General features: G+C 43.9%; 1 protein-coding gene across 1 annotated transcript; it reads right to left on the reverse strand.

Moving 5' to 3' along the window:
• Positions 1–297: 297 nt before the first annotated feature.
• LOC135573080 (ADP-ribosylation factor-like protein 6) lies at positions 298–26225 on the reverse strand. Its single transcript, XM_065022098.1, has 7 exons — positions 26085–26225; positions 20708–20769; positions 18836–18904; positions 18640–18734; positions 14816–14945; positions 13578–13633; positions 298–445 (listed from the first exon to the last, which is right to left on the reverse strand). The coding sequence occupies exons 1-7, from the start codon at positions 26205–26207 to the stop codon at positions 420–422; spliced, it is 561 nt and encodes a 186-aa protein (XP_064878170.1). The 5' UTR covers positions 26208–26225; the 3' UTR covers positions 298–419.
• Positions 26226–27434: the final 1209 nt, after the last annotated feature.

The raw sequence follows: 27434 nt of genomic DNA on the forward strand, positions 1-27434 counted from the left end.
AGAAAAGACTATCTATTTCCAGGGGCCGTTGGAAAGGCTAGTCCTCCATCCAGACTGCTTGTTCTTTAAAGGTCGGAGGTCATAGCTGGCTCCAACTCTTCTGAGGCGTGTGTGTGTGTGTGTGTGTGTGTATGGTTGGATGGTGGTAGGAGTCATGTTGAGAATTTACACCATTGGGGGGGTCAACGGCCGAGGACTCCAGTGTTGCCATGACGCCACCCAGACGATGGCATTTCCCCCTTCTCACCCCCCTCCCCATCGTCGTTCTCTCAACCTCTCAGGTTCTCATCGTTCTGATTTGATCTGTATTGGGGGGGGGGGGTCAACGGCCGAGGGACTCCAGTGTTGCCATGACGCCACCCAGACGATGGCATTTCCCCCCTTCTCACCCCCCTCCCCATCGTCGTTCTCTCAACCTCTCAGGTTCTCATCGTTCTGATTTGATCTGTATTGGGGGGGCAACAACAAAAAACAGAGGAACAATCAGATCTCAAATTGTTCTCTAAGAAGGGGAGGGTTATAAGAGGTCATAAGAAGACCTATGAACAGGTGGGAGGTTTATAGGGATCTAGAGACACGTGACAAAGGGAGAAAGGTGACCATGACTAGAGGTTCATTATGGGGTTCTACTGCCAGTCTACTACACTAAACACTAATGACGTGGACTAGAGGTTCATTATGGGGTTCTACTGCCAGTCTACTACACTGAACACTAATGACGTGGACTAGAGGTTCATTAAGGGGTTCTACTGCCAGTCTACTACACTAATGACGTGGACTAGAGGTTCATTATGGGGTTCTACTGCCAGTCTACTACACTAAACACTAATGACGTGGACTAGAGGTTCATTATGGGGTTCTACTGCCAGTCTACTACACTAAACACTAATGACGTGGACTAGAGGTTCATTATGGGGTTCTACTGCCAGTCTACTACACTGAACACTAATGACGTGGACTAGAGGTTCATTATGGGGTTCTACTGCCAGTCTACTACACTAAACACTAATGACGTGGACTAGAGGTTCATTATGGGGTTCTACTGCCAGTCTACTACACTAAACACTAATGACGTGGACTAGAGGTTCATTATGGGGTTCTACTGCCAGTCTACTACACTGAACACTAATGACGTGGACTAGAGGTTCATTAAGGGGTTCTACTGCCAGTCTACTACACTAATGACGTGGACTAGAGGTTCATTATGGGGTTCTACTGCCAGTCTACTACACTAAACACTAATGACGTGGACTAGAGGTTCATTATGGGGTTCTACTGCCAGTCTACTACACTAAACACTAATGACGTGGACTAGAGGTTCATTATGGGGTTCTACTGCCAGTCTACTACACTGAACACTAATGACGTGGACTAGAGGTTCATTATGGGGTTCTACTGCCAGTCTACTACACTAAACACTAATGACGTGGACTAAAGGTTCATTATGGGGTTCTACTGCCAGTCTACTACACTAATGACGTGGACTAGAGGTTCATTATGGGGTTCTACTGCCAGTCTACTACACTAATGACATGGACTAGAGGTTCATTATGGGGTTCTACTGCCAGTCTACTACACTAATGACGTGGACTAGAGGTTCATTATGGGGTTCTACTGCCAGTCTACTACACTAATGACATGGACTAGAGGTTCATTATGGGGTTCTACTGCCAGTCTACTACACTAATGACGTGGACTAGAGGTTCATTATGGGGTTCTACTGCCAGTCTACTACACTAAACACTAATGACGTGGACTAGAGGTTCATTATGGGGTTCTACTGCCAGTCTACTACACTAAACACTAATGACGTGGACTAGAGGTTCATTATGGGGTTCTACTGCCAGTATGCTACACTAAACACGAATGACGTGGACTAGAGGTTCATTATGGGGTTCTACTGCCAGTCTACTGCACTGAACACTAATGACGTGGACTAGAGGTTCATTATGGGGTTCTACTGCCAGTCTACTACACTAAACACTAATGACGTGGACTAGAGGTTCATTATGGGGTTCTACCGCCAGTCTACTACACTAATGACGTGGACTAGAGGTTCATTATGGGGTTCTACTGCCAATCTACTACACTAATGACGTGGACTAGAGGTTCATTATGGGGTTCTACTGCCAGTCTACTACACTAAACAATAATGACGTGGACTAAAGGTTCATAATGGGGTTCTACTGCCAGTCTACTACACTAATGACGTGGACTAGAGGTTCATTATGGGGTTCTACTGCCAGTCTACTACACTAATGACATGGACTAGAGGTTCATTATGGGGTTCTACTGCCAGTCTACTACACTAATGACGTGGACTAGAGGTTCATTATGGGGTTCTACTGCCAGTCTACTACACTAAACACTAATGACGTGGACTAGAGGTTCATTATGGGGTTCTACTGCCAGTCTACTACACTAAACACTAATGACGTGGACTAGAGGTTCATTATGGGGTTCTACTGCCAGTCTACTACACTAATGACGTGGACTAGAGGTTCATTATGGGGTTCTACTGCCAGTCTACTACACTAAACACTAATGACGTGGACTAGAGGTTCATTATGGGGTTCTACTGCCAGTCTACTACACTAAACACTAATGACGTGGACTAGAGGTTCATTATGGGGTTCTACTGCCAGTCTACTACACTAAACACTAATGACGTGGACTAGAGGTTCATTATGGGGTTCTACCGCCAGTCTACTACACTAATGACGTGGACTAGAGGTTCATTATGGGGTTCTACTGCCAATCTACTACACTAATGACGTGGACTAGAGGTTCATTATGGGGTTCTACTGCCAGTCTACTACACTAAACAATAATGACGTGGACTAAAGGTTCATAATGGGGTTCTACTGCCAGTCTACTACACTAATGACGTGGACTAGAGGTTCATTATGGGGTTCTACTGCCAGTCTACTACACTAATGACATGGACTAGAGGTTCATTATGGGGTTCTACTGCCAGTCTACTACACTAATGACGTGGACTAGAGGTTCATTATGGGGTTCTACTGCCAGTCTACTACACTAAACACTAATGACGTGGACTAGAGGTTCATTATGGGGTTCTACTGCGGGTCTACTACACTAAACACTAATGACGTGGACTAGAGGTTCATTATGGGGTTCTACTGCCAGTCTACTACACTGAACACTAATGACGTGGACTAGAGGTTCATTATGGGGTTCTACTGCCAGTCTACTACACTAATGACGTGGACTAGAGGTTCATTATGGGGTTCTACTGCCAGTCTACTACACTAAACACTAATGACGTGGACTAGAGGTTCATTATGGGGTTCTACTGCCAGTCTACTACACTAAACACTAATGACGTGGACTAGAGGTTCATTATGGGGTTCTACTGCCAGTCTACTACACTAATGACGTGGACTAGAGGTTCATTATGGGGTTCTACTGCCAGTCTACTACACTAAACACTAATGACGTGGACTAGAGGTTCATTATGGGGTTCTACTGCCAGTCTACTACACTAAACACTAATGACGTGGACTAGAGGTTCATTATGGGGTTCTACTGCCAGTCTACTACACTAATGACGTGGACTAGAGGTTCATTATGGGGTTCTACTGCCAGTCTACTACACTAAACACTAATGACGTGGACTAGAGGTTCATTATGGGGTTCTACTGCCAGTCTACTACACTAAACACTAATGATGTGGACTAGAGGTTCATTATGGGGTTCTACTGCCAGTCTACTACACTAAACACTAATGACGTGGACTAGAGGTTCATTATGGGGTTCTACCGCCAGTCTACTACACTAATGACGTGGACTAGAGGTTCATTATGGGGTTCTACTGCCAATCTACTACACTAATGACGTGGACTAGAGGTTCATTATGGGGTTCTACTGCCAGTCTACTACACTAAACAATAATGACGTGGACTAAAGGTTCATAATGGGGTTCTACTGCCAGTCTACTACACTAATGACGTGGACTAGAGGTTCATTATGGGGTTCTACTGCCAGTCTACTACACTAATGACATGGACTAGAGGTTCATTATGGGGTTCTACTGCCAGTCTACTACACTAATGACGTGGACTAGAGGTTCATTATGGGGTTCTACTGCCAGTCTACTACACTAAACACTAATGACGTGGACTAGAGGTTCATTATGGGGTTCTACTGCCAGTCTACTACACTAAACACTAATGACGTGGACTAGAGGTTCATTATGGGGTTCTACTGCCAGTCTACTACACTAAACACTAATGACGTGGACTAGAGGTTCATTATGGGGTTCTACTGCCAGTCTACTACACTAAACACTAATGACGTGGACTAGAGGTTCATTATGGGGTTCTACCGCCAGTCTACTACACTAATGACGTGGACTAGAGGTTCATTATGGGGTTCTACTGCCAATCTACTACACTAATGACGTGGACTAGAGGTTCATTATGGGGTTCTACTGCCAGTCTACTACACTAAACAATAATGACGTGGACTAAAGGTTCATAATGGGGTTCTACTGCCAGTCTACTACACTAATGACGTGGACTAGAGGTTCATTATGGGGTTCTACTGCCAGTCTACTACACTAATGACATGGACTAGAGGTTCATTATGGGGTTCTACTGCCAGTCTACTACACTAATGACGTGGACTAGAGGTTCATTATGGGGTTCTACTGCCAGTCTACTACACTAAACACTAATGACGTGGACTAGAGGTTCATTATGGGGTTCTACTGCGGGTCTACTACACTAAACACTAATGACGTGGACTAGAGGTTCATTATGGGGTTCTACTGCCAGTCTACTACACTGAACACTAATGACGTGGACTAGAGGTTCATTATGGGGTTCTACTGCCAGTCTACTACACTAATGACGTGGACTAGAGGTTCATTATGGGGTTCTACTGCCAGTCTACTACACTAAACACTAATGACGTGGACTAGAGGTTCATTATGGGGTTCTACTGCCAGTCTACTACACTAAACACTAATGACGTGGACTAGAGGTTCATTATGGGGTTCTACTGCCAGTCTACTACACTAATGACGTGGACTAGAGGTTCATTATGGGGTTCTACTGCCAGTCTACTACACTAAACACTAATGACGTGGACTAGAGGTTCATTATGGGGTTCTACTGCCAGTCTACTACACTAAACACTAATGACGTGGACTAGAGGTTCATTATGGGGTTCTACTGCCAGTCTACTACACTAATGACGTGGACTAGAGGTTCATTATGGGGTTCTACTGCGAGTCTACTACACTAAACACTAATGACGTGGACTAGAGGTTCATTATGGGGTTCTACTGCCAGTCTACTACACTAAACACTAATGACGTGGACTAGAGGTTCATTATGGGGTTCTACTGCCAGTCTACTACACTAAACACTAATGACGTGGACTAGAGGTTCATTATGGGGTTCTACCGCCAGTCTACTACACTAATGACGTGGACTAGAGGTTCATTATGGGGTTCTACTGCCAATCTACTACACTAATGACGTGGACTAGAGGTTCATTATGGGGTTCTACTGCCAGTCTACTACACTAAACAATAATGACGTGGACTAAAGGTTCATAATGGGGTTCTACTGCCAGTCTACTACACTAATGACGTGGACTAGAGGTTCATTATGGGGTTCTACTGCCAGTCTACTACACTAATGACATGGACTAGAGGTTCATTATGGGGTTCTACTGCCAGTCTACTACACTAATGACGTGGACTAGAGGTTCATTATGGGGTTCTACTGCCAGTCTACTACACTAAACACTAATGACGTGGACTAGAGGTTCATTATGGGGTTCTACTGCCAGTCTACTACACTAAACACTAATGACGTGGACTAGAGGTTCATTATGGGGTTCTACTGCCAGTCTACTACACTGAACACTAATGACGTGGACTAGAGGTTCATTATGGGGTTCTACTGCCAGTCTACTACACTAATGACGTGGACTAGAGGTTCATTATGGGGTTCTACTGCCAGTCTACTACACTAAACACTAATGACGTGGACTAGAGGTTCATTATGGGGTTCTACTGCCAGTCTACTACACTAAACACTAATGACGTGGACTAGAGGTTCATTATGGGGTTCTACTGCCAGTCTACTACACTAATGACGTGGACTAGAGGTTCATTATGGGGTTCTACTGCCAGTCTACTACACTAAACACTAATGACGTGGACTAGAGGTTCATTATGGGGTTCTACTGCCAGTCTACTACACTAAACACTAATGACGTGGACTAGAGGTTCATTATGGGGTTCTACTGCCAGTCTACTACACTAAACACTAATGACGTGGACTAGAGGTTCATTATGGGGTTCTACCGCCAGTCTACTACACTAATGACGTGGACTAGAGGTTCATTATGGGGTTCTACTGCCAATCTACTACACTAATGACGTGGACTAGAGGTTCATTATGGGGTTCTACTGCCAGTCTACTACACTAAACAATAATGACGTGGACTAAAGGTTCATAATGGGGTTCTACTGCCAGTCTACTACACTAATGACGTGGACTAGAGGTTCATTATGGGGTTCTACTGCCAGTCTACTACACTAATGACATGGACTAGAGGTTCATTATGGGGTTCTACTGCCAGTCTACTACACTAATGACGTGGACTAGAGGTTCATTATGGGGTTCTACTGCCAGTCTACTACACTAAACACTAATGACGTGGACTAGAGGTTCATTATGGGGTTCTACTGCCAGTCTACTACACTAAACACTAATGACGTGGACTAGAGGTTCATTATGGGGTTCTACTGCCAGTCTACTACACTGAACACTAATGACGTGGACTAGAGGTTCATTATGGGGTTCTACTGCCAGTCTACTACACTAATGACGTGGACTAGAGGTTCATTATGGGGTTCTACTGCCAGTCTACTACACTAAACACTAATGACGTGGACTAGAGGTTCATTATGGGGTTCTACTGCCAGTCTACTACACTAAACACTAATGACGTGGACTAGAGGTTCATTATGGGGTTCTACCGCCAGTCTACTACACTAATGACGTGGACTAGAGGTTCATTATGGGGTTCTACTGCCAATCTACTACACTAATGACGTGGACTAGAGGTTCATTATGGGGTTCTACTGCCAGTCTACTACACTAAACAATAATGACGTGGACTAAAGGTTCATAATGGGGTTCTACTGCCAGTCTACTACACTAATGACGTGGACTAGAGGTTCATTATGGGGTTCTACTGCCAGTCTACTACACTAATGACATGGACTAGAGGTTCATTATGGGGTTCTACTGCCAGTCTACTACACTAATGACGTGGACTAGAGGTTCATTATGGGGTTCTACTGCCAGTCTACTACACTAAACACTAATGACGTGGACTAGAGGTTCATTATGGGGTTCTACTGCCAGTCTACTACACTAAACACTAATGACGTGGACTAGAGGTTCATTATGGGGTTCTACTGCCAGTCTACTACACTGAACACTAATGACGTGGACTAGAGGTTCATTATGGGGTTCTACTGCCAGTCTACTACACTAATGACGTGGACTAGAGGTTCATTATGGGGTTCTACTGCCAGTCTACTACACTAAACACTAATGACGTGGACTAGAGGTTCATTATGGGGTTCTACTGCCAGTCTACTACACTAAACACTAATGACGTGGACTAGAGGTTCATTATGGGGTTCTACTGCCAGTCTACTACACTAATGACGTGGACTAGAGGTTCATTATGGGGTTCTACTGCCAGTCTACTACACTAAACACTAATGACGTGGACTAGAGGTTCATTATGGGGTTCTACTGCCAGTCTACTACACTAAACACTAATGACGTGGACTAGAGGTTCATTATGGGGTTCTACTGCCAGTCTACTACACTAATGACGTGGACTAGAGGTTCATTATGGGGTTCTACTGCCAGTCTACTACACTAAACACTAATGACGTGGACTAGAGGTTCATTATGGGGTTCTACTGCCAGTCTACTACACTAAACACTAATGATGTGGACTAGAGGTTCATTATGGGGTTCTACTGCCAGTCTACTACACTAAACACTAATGACGTGGACTAGAGGTTCATTATGGGGTTCTACCGCCAGTCTACTACACTAATGACGTGGACTAGAGGTTCATTATGGGGTTCTACTGCCAATCTACTACACTAATGACGTGGACTAGAGGTTCATTATGGGGTTCTACTGCCAGTCTACTACACTAAACAATAATGACGTGGACTAAAGGTTCATAATGGGGTTCTACTGCCAGTCTACTACACTAATGACGTGGACTAGAGGTTCATTATGGGGTTCTACTGCCAGTCTACTACACTAATGACATGGACTAGAGGTTCATTATGGGGTTCTACTGCCAGTCTACTACACTAATGACGTGGACTAGAGGTTCATTATGGGGTTCTACTGCCAGTCTACTACACTAAACACTAATGACGTGGACTAGAGGTTCATTATGGGGTTCTACTGCCAGTCTACTACACTAAACACTAATGACGTGGACTAGAGGTTCATTATGGGGTTCTACTGCCAGTCTACTACACTAAACACTAATGACGTGGACTAGAGGTTCATTATGGGGTTCTACTGCCAGTCTACTACACTAAACACTAATGACGTGGACTAGAGGTTCATTATGGGGTTCTACCGCCAGTCTACTACACTAATGACGTGGACTAGAGGTTCATTATGGGGTTCTACTGCCAATCTACTACACTAATGACGTGGACTAGAGGTTCATTATGGGGTTCTACTGCCAGTCTACTACACTAAACAATAATGACGTGGACTAAAGGTTCATAATGGGGTTCTACTGCCAGTCTACTACACTAATGACGTGGACTAGAGGTTCATTATGGGGTTCTACTGCCAGTCTACTACACTAATGACATGGACTAGAGGTTCATTATGGGGTTCTACTGCCAGTCTACTACACTAATGACGTGGACTAGAGGTTCATTATGGGGTTCTACTGCCAGTCTACTACACTAAACACTAATGACGTGGACTAGAGGTTCATTATGGGGTTCTACTGCGGGTCTACTACACTAAACACTAATGACGTGGACTAGAGGTTCATTATGGGGTTCTACTGCCAGTCTACTACACTGAACACTAATGACGTGGACTAGAGGTTCATTATGGGGTTCTACTGCCAGTCTACTACACTAATGACGTGGACTAGAGGTTCATTATGGGGTTCTACTGCCAGTCTACTACACTAAACACTAATGACGTGGACTAGAGGTTCATTATGGGGTTCTACTGCCAGTCTACTACACTAAACACTAATGACGTGGACTAGAGGTTCATTATGGGGTTCTACTGCCAGTCTACTACACTAATGACGTGGACTAGAGGTTCATTATGGGGTTCTACTGCCAGTCTACTACACTAAACACTAATGACGTGGACTAGAGGTTCATTATGGGGTTCTACTGCCAGTCTACTACACTAAACACTAATGACGTGGACTAGAGGTTCATTATGGGGTTCTACTGCCAGTCTACTACACTAATGACGTGGACTAGAGGTTCATTATGGGGTTCTACTGCCAGTCTACTACACTAAACACTAATGACGTGGACTAGAGGTTCATTATGGGGTTCTACTGCCAGTCTACTACACTAAACACTAATGACGTGGACTAGAGGTTCATTATGGGGTTCTACTGCCAGTCTACTACACTAAACACTAATGACGTGGACTAGAGGTTCATTATGGGGTTCTACCGCCAGTCTACTACACTAATGACGTGGACTAGAGGTTCATTATGGGGTTCTACTGCCAATCTACTACACTAATGACGTGGACTAGAGGTTCATTATGGGGTTCTACTGCCAGTCTACTACACTAAACAATAATGACGTGGACTAAAGGTTCATAATGGGGTTCTACTGCCAGTCTACTACACTAATGACGTGGACTAGAGGTTCATTATGGGGTTCTACTGCCAGTCTACTACACTAATGACATGGACTAGAGGTTCATTATGGGGTTCTACTGCCAGTCTACTACACTAATGACGTGGACTAGAGGTTCATTATGGGGTTCTACTGCCAGTCTACTACACTAAACACTAATGACGTGGACTAGAGGTTCATTATGGGGTTCTACTGCCAGTCTACTACACTAAACACTAATGACGTGGACTAGAGGTTCATTATGGGGTTCTACTGCCAGTCTACTACACTGAACACTAATGACGTGGACTAGAGGTTCATTATGGGGTTCTACTGCCAGTCTACTACACTAATGACGTGGACTAGAGGTTCATTATGGGGTTCTACTGCCAGTCTACTACACTAAACACTAATGACGTGGACTAGAGGTTCATTATGGGGTTCTACTGCCAGTCTACTACACTAAACACTAATGACGTGGACTAGAGGTTCATTATGGGGTTCTACTGCCAGTCTACTACACTAATGACGTGGACTAGAGGTTCATTATGGGGTTCTACTGCCAGTCTACTACACTAAACACTAATGACGTGGACTAGAGGTTCATTATGGGGTTCTACTGCCAGTCTACTACACTAAACACTAATGACGTGGACTAGAGGTTCATTATGGGGTTCTACTGCCAGTCTACTACACTAAACACTAATGACGTGGACTAGAGGTTCATTATGGGGTTCTACCGCCAGTCTACTACACTAATGACGTGGACTAGAGGTTCATTATGGGGTTCTACTGCCAATCTACTACACTAATGACGTGGACTAGAGGTTCATTATGGGGTTCTACTGCCAGTCTACTACACTAAACAATAATGACGTGGACTAAAGGTTCATAATGGGGTTCTACTGCCAGTCTACTACACTAATGACGTGGACTAGAGGTTCATTATGGGGTTCTACTGCCAGTCTACTACACTAATGACATGGACTAGAGGTTCATTATGGGGTTCTACTGCCAGTCTACTACACTAATGACGTGGACTAGAGGTTCATTATGGGGTTCTACTGCCAGTCTACTACACTAAACACTAATGACGTGGACTAGAGGTTCATTATGGGGTTCTACTGCCAGTCTACTACACTAAACACTAATGACGTGGACTAGAGGTTCATTATGGGGTTCTACTGCCAGTCTACTACACTGAACACTAATGACGTGGACTAGAGGTTCATTATGGGGTTCTACTGCCAGTCTACTACACTAATGACGTGGACTAGAGGTTCATTATGGGGTTCTACTGCCAGTCTACTACACTAAACACTAATGACGTGGACTAGAGGTTCATTATGGGGTTCTACTGCCAGTCTACTACACTAAACACTAATGACGTGGACTAGAGGTTCATTATGGGGTTCTACCGCCAGTCTACTACACTAATGACGTGGACTAGAGGTTCATTATGGGGTTCTACTGCCAATCTACTACACTAATGACGTGGACTAGAGGTTCATTATGGGGTTCTACTGCCAGTCTACTACACTAAACAATAATGACGTGGACTAAGGTTCATAATGGGGTTCTACTGCCAGTCTACTACACTAATGACGTGGACTAGAGGTTCATTATGGGGTTCTACTGCCAGTCTACTACACTAATGACATGGACTAGAGGTTCATTATGGGGTTCTACTGCCAGTCTACTACACTAATGACGTGGACTAGAGGTTCATTATGGGGTTCTACTGCCAGTCTACTACACTAAACACTAATGACGTGGACTAGAGGTTCATTATGGGGTTCTACTGCCAGTCTACTACACTAAACACTAATGACGTGGACTAGAGGTTCATTATGGGGTTCTACTGCCAGTCTACTACACTGAACACTAATGACGTGGACTAGAGGTTCATTATGGGGTTCTACTGCCAGTCTACTACACTAATGACGTGGACTAGAGGTTCATTATGGGGTTCTACTGCCAGTCTACTACACTAAACACTAATGACGTGGACTAGAGGTTCATTATGGGGTTCTACTGCCAGTCTACTACACTAAACACTAATGACGTGGACTAGAGGTTCATTATGGGGTTCTACTGCCAGTCTACTACACTAATGACGTGGACTAGAGGTTCATTATGGGGTTCTACTGCCAGTCTACTACACTAAACACTAATGACGTGGACTAGAGGTTCATTATGGGGTTCTACTGCCAGTCTACTACACTAAACACTAATGACGTGGACTAGAGGTTCATTATGGGGTTCTACTGCCAGTCTACTACACTAAACACTAATGACGTGGACTAGAGGTTCATTATGGGGTTCTACCGCCAGTCTACTACACTAATGACGTGGACTAGAGGTTCATTATGGGGTTCTACTGCCAATCTACTACACTAATGACGTGGACTAGAGGTTCATTATGGGGTTCTACTGCCAGTCTACTACACTAAACAATAATGACGTGGACTAAAGGTTCATAATGGGGTTCTACTGCCAGTCTACTACACTAATGACGTGGACTAGAGGTTCATTATGGGGTTCTACTGCCAGTCTACTACACTAATGACATGGACTAGAGGTTCATTATGGGGTTCTACTGCCAGTCTACTACACTAATGACGTGGACTAGAGGTTCATTATGGGGTTCTACTGCCAGTCTACTACACTAAACACTAATGACGTGGACTAGAGGTTCATTATGGGGTTCTACTGCCAGTCTACTACACTAAACACTAATGACGTGGACTAGAGGTTCATTATGGGGTTCTACTGCCAGTCTACTACACTGAACACTAATGACGTGGACTAGAGGTTCATTATGGGGTTCTACTGCCAGTCTACTACACTAATGACGTGGACTAGAGGTTCATTATGGGGTTCTACTGCCAGTCTACTACACTAAACACTAATGACGTGGACTAGAGGTTCATTATGGGGTTCTACTGCCAGTCTACTACACTAAACACTAATGACGTGGACTAGAGGTTCATTATGGGGTTCTACTGCCAGTCTACTACACTAATGACGTGGACTAGAGGTTCATTATGGGGTTCTACTGCCAGTCTACTACACTAAACACTAATGACGTGGACTAGAGGTTCATTATGGGGTTCTACTGCCAGTCTACTACACTAAACACTAATGACGTGGACTAGAGGTTCATTATGGGGTTCTACTGTCAGTCTACTACACTAATGACATGGACTAGAGGTTCATTATGGGGTTCTACTGCCAGTCTACTACACTAAACACTAATGACGTGGACTAGAGGTTCATTATGGGGTTCTACTGCCAGTCTACTACACTAATGACGTGGACTAGAGGTTCATTATGGGGTTCTACTGCCAGTCTACTACACTAAACACTAATGACGTGGACTAGAGGTTCATTATGGGGTTCTACTGCCAGTCTACTACACTAATGACGTGGACTAGAGGTTCATTATGGGGTTCTACTGCCAGTCTACTACACTAAACACTAATGACGTCAAATACTCACAGTGACATTTCATCTACAGACGGAAGTCAAATGGAAATAATTTAATTTAATTTTAAATGAAGCTATTAGTTTCTACATATCACATAACTTTGGAGAAAAATCAAATCAAACACGTGCTGAAACCACGAGAGAGAGAGAGAGTTTGCCGCACCTTGCAGCCAATCAACGCCTTCAGGTAAACCTTCTCCTTTCACAGCATCGCTGGCACTGAAACAGACACAAAAGAGAGCAGGTCAGTGAAAACCAAACGGTTCAACAACGATTAGAAAAGGCAACGTTTTGTCATATAACCAAAAAGGCCTGTTCTGGAGGTTGGACTAAAAAACAGACCCGATGAAATCTAATGCGCTGTAACGGACTGAATCGTAGTGGTGCTGGTCTAGAAACATGAAATATGCCAACAAGGATTCTGGGTGTTTTAGAACTCATCTATCTTTAAATATATATATATATATATATATATATATATATATATATATATATATATCACCTTTATTTAACCAGGTAGGCCAGTTGAGAACACCTTTATTTAACCAGGTAGGCCAGTTGAGAACACCTTTATTTAACCAGGTAGGGCCAGTTGAGAACACCTTTATTTAACCAGGTAGGGCCAGTTGAGAACACCTTTATTTAACCAGGTAGGGCCAGTTGAGAACACCTTTATTTAACCAGGTAGGGCCAGTTGAGAACACCTTTATTTAACCAGGTAGGCCAGTTGAGAACACCTTTATTTAACCAGGTAGGGCCAGTTGAGAACACCTTTATTTAACCAGGTAGGCCAGTTGAGAACACCTTTATTTAACCAGGTAGGCCAGTTGAGAACACCTTTATTTAACCAGGTAGGCCAGTTGAGAACACCTTTATTTAACCAGGTAGGCCAGTTGAGAACACCTTTATTTAACCAGGTAGGCCAGTTGAGAACACCTTTATTTAACCAGGGAGGCAAGTTGAGAACACCTTTATTTAACCAGGTAGGCAAGTTGAGAACACCTTTATTTAACCAGGTAGGCTAGTTGAGAACAAGTTCTCATTTACAACTTCGACCCTGACCAAGATAAAGCAAAGCAGTTCGACAGATACAACGACACAGAGTTACACATGGAGTAAAACAAACATACAGTCAATAATACAGTAGAAAAATAAGTCTATATAAGATGTGAGCAAATGAGGTGAGATAAGGGAGGTAAAGGCATCAAAAAGGCCAAGGTGGCAAAGTAAATACAATATAGCAAGTAAAACACTGGAATGGTAGATTTGCAGTGGAAGAATGTGCAAAGTAGAAATAAAAATAATGGGGTGCAAAGGAGCAAAATAAATAAATACAGTTGGGAAAGAGGTAGTTGTTTGGGCTAAATTATAGGTGGGCTATGTACAGGTGCAGTAATCTACCAGATGTGCCAGGGCTTGTCCTTGATGTTCTCCAGACAGAGGAGCTGGGAGACCTTGACTGAAGACAGGGCGTCTCTCACGTCCATCTTGTTGGCAAAGAACAGCAGGGGGATCCGGCGGTGCTTTACATCTACAGAGACAAGGTTAGAATCAGACGGTGCTTTACATCTACAGAGACAAGGTTAGAATCAGGGGGTGCTTTACATCTACAGAGACAAGGTTAGAATCAGGCGGTGCTTTACATCCACAGAGACAAGGTTAGAATCAGGCGGTGCTTTACATCCACAGAGACAAGGTTAGAATCAGGGGGTGCTTTACATCTACAGAGACAAGGTTAGAATCAGGGGGTGCTTTACATCTACAGAGACAAGGTTAGAATCAGGGGTGCTATACGTCACAGAGACATGGTTAGAATCAGGGGGTGCTATAAACGTCTACAGAGACAAGGTTAGAATCAGGTGGTGCTTTACATCTACAGAGACAAGGTTAGAATCAGGGGGTGCTTTACATCTACAGAGACAAGGTTAGAATCAGGGGGATCTGCCGGTGCATTACATCTACAGAGACAAGGTTAGAATCAGGGGGTGATTTACGTCTACAGAGACAAGGTTAGAATCAGGCGGTGCTTTACGTCTACAGAGACAAGGTTAGAATCAGGCGGTGCTTTACATCTACAGAGACAAGGTTAGAATCAGGGGGATCTGCCGGTGCTTTACATCTACAGAGACAAGGTTAGAATCAGGCGGTGCTATATGTCTACAGAGACAAGGTTAGAATCAGGCGGTGCTATATGTCTACAGAGACAAGGTTAGAATCAGGGGGATCTGTCGGTGCTTTACATCTACAGAGACAAGGTTAGAATCAGGCGGTGTTTTACATCTACAGAGACAAGGTTAGAATCAGGCGGTGCTTTACATCTACAGAGACAAAGTTAGAATCAGGGGGTGCTTTACATCCACAGAGACAAGGTTAGAATCAGGCGGTGCTTTACATCTACAGAGACAAGGTTAGAATCAGGTGGTGCTTTACATCCACAGAGACAAGGTTAGAATCAGGCGGTGCTATACGTCTACAGAGACAAGGTTAGAATCAGGCGGTGCTTTACATCTACAGAGACAAGGTTAGAATCAGGCGGTGCTTTACATCTACAGAGACAAGGTTAGAATCAGGGGGTGCTTTACATCTACAGAGACACAGTTAGAATCAGGTGGTGCTTTACATCTAAGAGACAAGGTTAGAATCAGGGGGTGCTTTACATCTACAGAGACAAGGTTAGAATCAGGGGGATCTGCCGGTGCTTTACATCTACAGAGACAAGGTTAGAATCAGGGGGTGATTTACGTCTACAGAGACAAGGTTAGAATCAGGCAGTGCTTTACGTCTACAGAGACAAGGTTAGAATCAGGCGGTGCTTTACATCTACAGAGACAAGGTTAGAATCAGGGGGATCTGCCGGTGCTTTACATCTACAGAGACAAGGTTAGAATCAGGCGGTGCTATATGTCTACAGAGACAAGGTTAGAATCAGGCGGTGCTATATGTCTACAGAGACAAGGTTAGAATCAGGGGGATCTGTCGGTGCTTTACATCTACAGAGACAAGGTTAGAATCAGGCGGTGTTTTACATCTACAGAGACAAGGTTAGAATCAGGCGGTGCTTTACATCTACAGAGACAAAGTTAGAATCAGGGGGTGCTTTACATCCACAGAGACAAGGTTAGAATCAGGCGGTGCTTTACATCTACAGAGACAAGGTTAGAATCAGGCGGTGCTTTACATCCACAGAGACAAGGTTATAATCAGGTGGTGCTTTACATCCACAGAGACAAGGTTAGAATCAGGCGGTGCTATACGTCTACAGAGACAAGGTTAGAATCAGGCGGTGCTTTACATCTACAGAGACAAGGTTAGAATCAGGCGGTGCTTTACATCTACAGAGACAAGGTTAGAATCAGGGGGTGCTTTACATCTACAGAGACACAGTTAGAATCAGGCGGTGCTTTACATCTACAGAGACAAGGTTAGAATCAGGCGGTGCTTTACATCTACAGAGACAAGGTTAGAATCAGGTGGTGCTTTACATCCACAGAGACAAGGTTAGAATCAGGGGGATCTGTCGGTGCTTAGAATCAGGGACACAAACATTCAGAAAGTTGTGTTACAGGGTGGAATTTAAAATGGAATCAATTCCGATTTTTAGGGGGGAGGTCACTGACCTTCACACAATACCCCCTAATACCCCCCAATAGTAAATAATGCTTTTTGTTAAATGACAACACATACAATTATTTGTAAGGTCTCTCAGGTACTGTACAGTCTGTGGTTAATAGCTGTGCCCTTGATAGGGACCATGTGGGTATAACAGTGTTAATCTACAGATCAACACAACAAAATACCAGGCGTTAACTGTGGAGATAAAGGGACATTACGTTAAAAAGACCAGGCGTTTAACTGTGGAGATAAAGGGACATTACGTTAAATAGACCAGGCGTTGACTGTGGAGATAAAGGGACATTACGTTAAATAGACCAGGCGTTGACTGTGGAGATAAAGGGACATTACGTTAAAAAGATCAGGCGTTTAACTGTGGAGATAAAGGGACATTACGTTAAAAAGACCAGGCGTTGACTGTGGAGATAAAGGGACATTACGTTAAAAAGACCAGGCGTTTAACTGTGGAGGTAAAGGGACATTACGTTAAAAAGACCAGGCGTTTAACTGTGGAGATAAAGGGACATTATGTTAAAAAGACCAGGCGTTTAACTGTGGAGGTAAAGGGACATTACGTTAAAAAGACCAGGCGTTAGCTGTGGAGATAAAGGGACATTACGTTAAAAAGACCAGGCGTTAGCTGTGGAGATAAAGGGACATTACGTTAAAAAGACCAGGCGTTAACTGTGGAGATAAAGGGACATTACGTTAAAAAGACCAGGCGTTAACTGTGGAGGTAAAGGGACATTACGTTAAAAAGACCAGGCGTTAACTGTGGAGATAAAGGGACATTACGTTAAAAAGACCAGGCGTTTAACTGTGGAGATAAAGGGACATTACGTTAAAAAGACCAGGCGTTTCACTGTGGAGATAAAGGGTCATTACGTTAAAAAGACCAGGCGTTAACTGTGGAGATAAAGGGACATTACGTTAAAAAGACCAGGCGTTAGCTGTGGAGATAAAGGGACATTACGTTAAAAAGACCAGGCGTTTAACTGTGGAGATAAAGGGACATTACGTTAAAAAGACCAGGCGTTTAACTGTGGAGATAAAGGGACATTACGTTAAAAAGACCAGGCGTTTAACTGTGGAGATAAAGGGACATTACGTTAAAAAGACCAGGCGTTAACTGTGGAGATAAAGGGACATTACGTTAAAAAGACCAGGCGTTTAACTGTGGAGATAAAGGGACATTACGTTAAAAAGACCAGGCGTTAACTGTGGCGTTAACTGTGGAGGTAAAGGGACATTACGTTACATTACGTTAAAAAGACTAGGAGGAGGATGATTCACCTGGGTGGTTCAGGAGTGTATAATGAGGAAGATGATTCACCTGGGTGGTTCAGGAGTGTATAATGAGGAAGATGATTCACCTGGGTGGTTCAGGAGTGTATAATGAGGAAGATGATTCACCTGGGTGGTTCAGGAGTGTATAATGAGGAAGATGATTCACCTGGGTGGTTCAGGAGTGTATAATGAGGAAGATGATTCACCTGGGTGGTTCAGGAGTGTATAATGAGGAAGATGATTCACCTGGGTGGTTCAGGAGTGTATAATGAGGAAGATGATTCACCTGGGTGGTTCAGGAGTGTATAAGGAGGAAGATGATTCACCTGGGTGGTTCAGGAGGGTGTCCAGTTCCTCTTTAGCGACCACCATCCTCAACTTGTCTCCACTGTCCACCACAAAGATGATGGCTTGACCCTCCCTGGTGGGAGAGAGGGGGCAAGGGTCAACATGATTCACTGTCAGTACTACCTACCGTGTGTGTGTGTGTGTGTGTGTGTGTGTGTGTCTGAACAGACTCACTTGTAGTAATGTTCCCAGAGGTTTCTGTATCGCCCTTGGCCAGACATGTCGAACACTGTGAAGGAGAGACTGGAGAGAAGAGGAGGATTTAGAAGACTGGTGAGAAGAAGAGGATTTAGAAGACTGGAGAGAAGAGGAGGATTTAGAACTGGAGAGAGAGGAGGATTTAGAAGACTGGAGAGAGAGGAGGATTTAGAGACTGGAGAGAGAGGAGGATTTAGAAGACTGGAGAGAAGAGGAGGATTTAGAAGACTGGAGAGAAGAGGACAATATAGAAGACTGGAGAGAAGAGGAGGATTTAGAAGACTGGAGAGAAGAGGAGGATTTGGAGACTGGAGAGAAGAGGAGGATTTAGAAGACTGGAGAGAAGAGGAGGATTTAGAAGACTGGAGAGAAGAGGAGGATTTAGAAGACTGGAGAGAAGAGGAGGATTTAGAACTGGAGAGAGAGGAGGATTTAGAACACTGGAGAGAAGAGGAGGATTTGGAGACTGGAGAGAAGAGGAGGATTTGGAGACTGGAGAGAGAGGAGGATTTAGAGACTGGAGAGAGAGGAGGATTTAGAAGACTGGAGAGAAGAGGAGGATTTGGAGACTGGAGAGAAGAGGAGGATTTAGAAGACTGGTGAGAAGAGGAGGATTTAGAAGACTGGTGAGAAGAGGAGGATTTAGAAGACTGGAGAGAAGAGGAGGATTTAGAAGACTGGAGAGAAGAGGAGGATTTAGAAGACTGGAGAGAAGAGGAGGATTTAGAACTGGAGAGAGAGGAGGATTTAGAACACTGGAGAGAAGAGGAGGATTTGGAGACTGGAGAGAAGAGGAGGATTTGGAGACTGGAGAGAGAGGAGGATTTAGAGACTGGAGAGAGAGGAGGATTTAGAAGACTGGAGAGAAGAGGAGGATTTGGAGACTGGAGAGAAGAGGAGGATTTAGAAGACTGGAGAGAAGAGGAGGATTTAGAAGACTGGTGAGAAGAGGAGGATTTAGAAGACTGGACATAAGAGGAGGATTTAGAAGACTGGAGAGAAGAGGAGGATTTAGAAGGCTGGAGAGAAGAGGAGGATTTAGAAGACTGGAGAGAAGAAGAGGATTTAGAACACTGGAGAGAAGAGGAGGATTTAGAACTGGAGAGAAGAAGAGGATTTAGAAGACTGGAGAGAAGAAGAGGATTTAGAAGACTGGAGAGAAGAAGAGGATTTAGAGACTGGAGAGAAGAGGAGAATATAGAAGACTGGAGAGAAGAGGAGGATTTAGAAGACTGGAGAGAAGAAGAGGATTTAGAACACTGGAGAGAAGAAGAGGATTTAGAAGACTGGAGAGAAGAAGAGGATTTAGAAGACTGGAGAGAAGAAGAGGATTTAGAGACTGGAGAGAAGAGGAGGATTTAGAAGACTGGAGAGAAGAGGATGATTTAGAAGACTGGACATAAGAGGAGGATTTAGAAGACTGGAGAGAAGAGGAAGATTTAGAAGACTGGAGAGAAGAGGAGAATACAGAAGACTGGAGAGAAGAAGAGGATTTAGAACTGGAGAGAAGAGGAGGATTTAGAAGACTGGAGAGAAGAGGAGGATTTAGATGATTGGAGAGAAGAGGAGGATTTAGAGACTGGAGAGAGAGGAGGATTTAGAAGACTGGAGAGAAGAGGGGGATTTGGAGACTGGAGAGAGAGGAGGATTTAGAAGACTTGAGAGAAGTGGAGGATTTAGAAGACTGGGGAGAAAAGTAGTGCACTATATTGGAAATGGGATGCCATTTGGGACTCATTCAAGGACATCGTAGTGGTAACGTTCAGACAACGTTCCCCAACAACCTTCAAGGTATAGTTCAGAACATCTGACCATCGTACAGTCATCCATTATTGTCTTATTGATTACCTTGATGTCTTGAACTTCTCGATGCTGAAGCCAATGGTCGGGACGATGTCTTGTGTCTGGGCCTGCATGACACAGGAATAGATTAGACTGGTGTCACTACTCTGGACGGCTCTGACTTAGAATATGTGGACAACTACAAATATCTTGGTGTCTGGTTAGACTGTAAACTCTCCATCAGACTCATATTAAACATCTCCAATCCAAAATTAAATCTAGAATTGGCTTCCTATTTCACAACAAAGCATCCTTCACTAGGCTAGCGGCAGCGTAGCCTAGTGGTTAGAGCGTTGGACTAGTAACCGGAAGGTTGCGGGTTCAAACCCCCGAGCTAACAAATCTGTCGTTCTGCCCCTGAACAGGCAGTTAACCCACTGTTCCCAGACCGTCATTGAAAATAAGAATGTGTTCTTAACTAGTTGCTCCTACCCTCTACTTTTTTGAACATTTTGTTAAAAATCGCGCAACATTTCAGCGCCCTGCTACTCATGCCAGGAATATAGTACGTTCATATGGTTAGAATGTGTGTATAGGAAACCCTCGGACGTTTTTAAAACTGGTTAAATCACGACTGTGGCTATTACATAACGTGCGTTACATCGGAAAGCGCAGGAAAACCTGATCACAGAAAATGGAAATAAATATCCTTGCGCCACTTCCAGCCATTGTTAACAGTGAGCCGAATTAGATAAGACCGAGCATTCAACTCCCACAGCATCCCCATGTAGTCGAGTATCTTGTGAATTTAATCCTCTTTGATTCTTGGTTGAACCGAAAGAGGGGCACGACGTACCTCCGGTCTCCGCCCAGATCATTCCGGAAGAGCTCTCTCCTGAAATTTTTTCCAAGACGACAGCTAATGATATGTACATCGCCTACGGATGATTTTTATCGCTTATTAACGTTTACTAATACCTAAAGTAGCATTACAAACGTATTTCGAAGTGTTTTGTGAAAGTTTATCGTCTACTTTTTGAATTTTAAAAAATGACGTTACGTTGTGAAATCGCTGTTTTTTCGTTTATCACACAGTCTACATATAACGATATCTTGGCTTTATATGGCCCGATTTAATCGAAATAAAGACCCAATAGTGTTTATTGGACATCTAGGAGTGCCAACAAAGAAGATGGTGAAAGGTAATGACTGTTTTCTATTTTATTGTGCGGTTTGTGTAACGCCGAAATGCTAATTATTTTGTTTACGTCCCCTGCTGTGCTTTTCTGTTGTAGTGTATTGGTGCATGCTATCAGATAATAGCTTCTCATGCTGTCGCCGAAAAGCATTTTAAAAATCTGACTTGTTGCCTGGATTCACAACGAGTGTAGCTTTAATTTGATACCCTGCATGTGTATTTTAATGAACTTTTGAGTTTTAACTAATACTATTAGCATTTAGCGTAGCGCATTTGCATTTCCAGAGCTCTAGTTGGGACGCAAGCGTCCCAGGTAGAGGTAAGAGGTTTTAACTGACTTGCCTGGTTAAATAAAGGTAAAAAAAAAAAAAAAAAAAAAAAACTCATGCTGCCAAACATAACCTCGTAAAACTGACCATCCTACCAATCCTTGACTTCGGCGATGTCATTTACAAAATAGCTTCCAATATTCTACTCAGCTAATTGGATGCAGTCTATCACAGTGCCATCCGTTTCGTCACCAAAGCTCCATATACTACCCACCACTGCGACCTGTATGCTCTCATTGGCTGGCCCTCGCTTCATATTCGTCGCCAAACCCACTGGCTCCAGGTCATCTACAAGTCTCTGCTAGGTAAAGCTCCGCCTTATCTCAGCTCACTGGTCACCATAACAACACCCACCCGTAGCACGTGCTCCCAGCAGGTATATCTCACTGGCCGCCCCCAAAGCCAATTCCTCCTTTGGTCACCTTTCCTTCCAGTTCTCTGGTGCCAATGACTGGGCAATTGCAAAAATCACTGAAGTTGGAGACTCACATCTCCCTCACTAACTTTAACCATCAGCTGTCAGAGCAGCTTACAGATCACTGTACCTGTACATAGCCCATCTGTAAATACCTCATCCAAATACCTCATCCCCATATTGTTTTTTTTTGTTGCTCCTTTGCACCCCAGTATCGCTACTTGCACATTTACCATTCAGTCCAGTGTTTAATTGCTAAATTGTAATTACTTCGCCACTATGGCCTATTTATTGCCTTACCTCTCTAATCTTACTACATTTGCACACACTGTATATAGATTTTTTTCTACTGTATTATTGACTGTATGTTTGTTTTATTCCATGTGTAACTCTGTGTTGTATCTGGTGCCTTGCTTTGCTTTATCTCGGTCAGGGTCGCAATTGTAAATGAGAACTTGTTCTCAACTGGCCGATCTGGTTAAATAAAAATATATATTAATAAATTAATAAAAAGTAGTGGTTAATTACAGAGGAATAGATTAGTAGTGGTTAATTACACAGGAATAGATTAGTAGTGGTTAATTACACAGGAATAGATTAGTAGTGGTTAATTACACAGGAATAGATTAGTAGTCGTTAATTAGTAGTGGTTAATTACACAGGAATAGATTAGTAGTGGTTAATTACACAGGAATAGATTAGTAGTGGTTAATTACACAGGAATAGATTAGGAGTGGTTAATTACACAGGAATAGATTGGGGTAACCGTACTGATTAAGGCCACTTCAGTTCAAGAGGGAAAAAAAACAATTTCTGCTGTTTAATGTTTCTATTAATTAATCTGGTCGTTCCGTAGCTGATTGTACACCATTACGTTTAAGTATTATTAAGTTATTGAGTATTATTAAGTTATTGAGAATTATTAAGTTATTAAGTATTATTAAGTTATTGAGTATTATTAAGTTATTGAGTATTATTAAGTTATTAAGTATTATTAAGTTATTGAGTAGTATTAAGTTATTAAGTATTATTAAGTTATTGAGTATTATTAAGTTATTAAGTATTATTAAAAAGTTATTGAGTATTATTAAGTTATTAAGTATTATTAAGTTATTAAGTATTATTATGTTATTGACAATTATGTGTCAGTTCCCACCAGTGGCCAATTTCCAAAGCGGCAACATAACTTAGTGACCTACAACAAGATAATAGATTTCAGGAATTATTAAATAAATGTTTTATTTTACTGTTAAATTCACCTTCCATTGTTACACATCGTTTTTTTTGGTTCATATTTAAAAACTACAGTTGTGTATCGAGCCATGGTGCCTTTACCAAGATCAGAAACCATCAGGAACAACTAGGAACCTCTGGACTGTCTCCAAGACGTTTGGAGTGGACAGGAAGTGGTTGGTGCAGAGAGAGAGAAGAAGACCAGGGTTGAGGGATATCAGAGATAGATGACCTCCAAGACATTTGGAGTGGACAGGAAGTGGTTGATGCAGAGAGAGAGAAGAAGACCAGGGATGAGGGATATCAGGGATAGATGACCTCCAAGACGTTTGGAGTGGACAGGAAGTGGTTGATGCAGAGAGAGAGAAGAAGACCAGGGTTGAGGGATATCAGGGATAGATGACCTCCAAGACATTTGGAGTGGACAGGAAGTGGTTGGTGCAGAGAGAGAGAAGAAGACCAGGGTTGAGGGATATCAGAGATAGATGACCTCCAAGACATTTGGAGTGGACAGGAAGTGGTTGATGCAGAGAGAGAGAAGAAGACCAGGGTTGAGGGATATCAGAGATAGATGACCTCCAAGACATTTGGAGTGGACAGGAAGTGGTTGATGCAGAGAGAGAAGAAGAAGAAGACCAGGGTTGAGGGATATCAGGGATAGATGACCTCCAAGACGTTTGGAGTGGACAGGAAGTGGTTGATGCAGAGAGAGAAGAAGAAGAAGACCAGGGTTGAGGGATATCAGGGATAGATGACCTCCAAGACGTTTGGAGTGGACAGGAAGTGGTTGATGCAGAGAAAGAAGAAGAAGAAGACCAGGGATGAGGGACATCAGGGATAGAAGACCTCCAAGACGTTTGGAGTGGACAGGAAGTGGTTGATGCAGAGAGAGAGAAGAAGAAGACCAGCGTTGAGGGACATCAGGGATAGAAGACCTCCAAGACGTTTGGAGTGGACAGGAAGTGGTTGATGCAGAGAGAGAAGAAGAAGAAGACCAGCGTTGAGGGACATCAGGGATAGATAAACATGCTAACAAGTTAGGGAATAGGGAATAGAAGAAGACTATTGGGCGACTCCTCCTGCAGTTAGGACCGGAGCATCGTCATACTGTTGACCTTCATTCATCCAGGTGATTCTGTTCATTGGTCCACCACCTGTACCTTTGTAATACAACAGTAGAGAGGGCCATTTGAAACTGTCTTCAGACAGGCTTTAGGAAGACAAGTTGAGCTAATTAACAAGAAGAGCAGGACAGCAAATGTGAATCAACAATTCAATAATTCTTTGTTGCATGGCCTCTTACAGATCCTCCATCCATGACCTCACTTCCTGTAGCAACATTTCTTCATCTCCACCTTTATCTCCACCTCCATCCTCTCCCTCCCTCCCTCCATCTCCACCTCCTCTCTCCCTCCATCTCCTCCTCTCTCTCTCCATCTCCTCCTCTCTCTCTCCATCTCCTCATCTCTCTCTCTCTCTCCATCTCCTCCTCTCTCCCTCCATCTCCTCCTCTCTCCCTCCATCTCCTCTCTCCCTCCATCTCCTCTTCTCTCTCTCTCTCCATCTCCTCCTCTCTCTCCATCTCCTCCTCTCTCTCTCCATCTCCTCATCTCTCTCTCTCTCCATCTCCTCCTCTCTCCCTCCATCTCCTCTCTCCCTCCATCTCCTCCTCCTATCTCTCTCTCCCCATCTCCTCCTCTCTCCCTCCCTCCATCTCCTCCTCTCTCTCTCTCCCTCCATCTCATCCTCTCTCTCTCCCTCCATCTCCTCCTCTCTCTCTCTCCCTCCATCTCATCCTCTCTCTCTCCATCTCCTCCTCTCTCTCCCTCCATCTCCTCCTCTCTCCCTCCATCTCCTCCTCTCTCTCTCCATCTCCTCCTCTCTCCATCTCCACCTCTCTCTCTCCCTCCATCTCCTCCTCTTTCTCTCCAGCTCCTCCTCTCTCTCTCTCTCTCTCCCTCCATCTCATCCTCTCTCTCTCCATCTCCTCCTCTCTCTCCCTCCATCTCCTCCTCTCTCTCTCCTGCTTCTCTTCTCTACCTCTCTCCATCTCCTCCTCCTCTCTACCTCTCTCCCTGCGGTGTCTCCTTGTTCCTCTCTCCACCATCCCTCTTCAGGAGATGGAATCCTTATCCTCTGAAAACCAGTTACTATACTGACTTACTCTAATCATAAAGTGTCTATATCACAGCAAACCACTAACTCATTCTCATCCTAGATCATTAAGTAAGTAGGCTTAATTGATCCAGGCTACCAGTGTAGACTTACATTGGATGGTTTCAGTTGGTTGATGATGGTGGTCTTGCCGCTGTTGTCCAATCCCAGACACAGAACATTCACTTCCTTCTTCTTCAGCCCCAACCAGCCAGCTAGTTTATCAAACAGACCCATTGTCGTTCTGTCTTATTCCCGGGGTGTCTCTGTGGAATAAAAATATATATATTATATATAATATATATTATAGTAGCTAAGACCATCACAAAGAAATAAAAGTGTGACAACTGAATGTGCACTGCAAACCTGGGGTGTAGGGCCTAATCATTAGTCTACAACCTGGGCTGTAGGGCCTAGTCATTAGTCTACAACCTGGGGTGTAGGGCCTAGTCATTAGTCTACAACCTGGGGTGTAGGGCCTAGTCATTAGTCTACAACCTGGGGTGTAGGGCCTAGTCATTAGTCTACAACCTGGGGTGTAGGACCTAGTCATTAGTCTACAACCTGGGGTGTAGGGCCTAATCATTAGTCTACAACCTGGGGTGTAGGGCCTAATCATTAGTCTACAACCTGGGGTGTAGGGCCTAGTCATCAGTCTACAACCTGGGGTGTAGGGCCTAGTCATTAGTCTACAACCTGGGGTGTAGGGCCTAGTCATTAGTCTACAACCTGGGGTGTAGGGCCTAGTCATTAGTCTACAACCTGGGGTGTAGGGCCTAGTCATTAGTCTACAACCTGGGGTGTAGGGCCTAGTCATTAGTCTACAACCTGGGGTGTAGGGCCTAGTCATTAGTCTACAACCTGGGGTGTAGGGCCTAGTCATTAGTCTACAACCTGGGGTGTAGGGCCTAGTCATTAGTCTACAACCTGGGCTGTAGGGCCTAGTCATTAGTCTATAACCTGGGGTGTAGGGCCTAATCATTAGTCTACAACCTGGGGTGTAGGGCCTAGTCATTAGTCTACAACCTGGGGTGTAGGGCCTAGTCATTAGTCTACTACCTGGGGTGTAGGGCCTAATCATTAGTCTACAACCTGGGGTGTAGGGCCTAGTCATTAGTCTACAACCTGGGGTGTAGGGCCTAGTTATTAGTCTACTACCTGGGGTGTAGGGCCTAGTCATTAGTCTACAACCTGGGGTGTAGGGCCTAGTCATTAGTCTACAACCTGAGGTGTAGGGCCTAGTCATTAGTCTACTACCTGGGGTGTAGGGCCTAGTCATTAGTCTACAACCTGGGGTGTAGGGCCTAATCATTAGTCTACAACCTGGGGTGTAGGGCCTAGTCATTAGTCTACAACCTGGGGTGTAGGGCCTAGTCATTAGTCTACAACCTGGGGTGTAGGGCCTAATCATTAGTCTACAACCTGAGGTGTAGGGCCTAATCATTAGTCTACAACCTGGGGTGT

The sequence above is a fragment of the Oncorhynchus nerka genome, linkage group LG2, assembly GCF_034236695.1.
Source record: "Oncorhynchus nerka isolate Pitt River linkage group LG2, Oner_Uvic_2.0, whole genome shotgun sequence".
In the NCBI taxonomy this organism is placed as follows: domain Eukaryota; kingdom Metazoa; phylum Chordata; class Actinopteri; order Salmoniformes; family Salmonidae; genus Oncorhynchus; species Oncorhynchus nerka.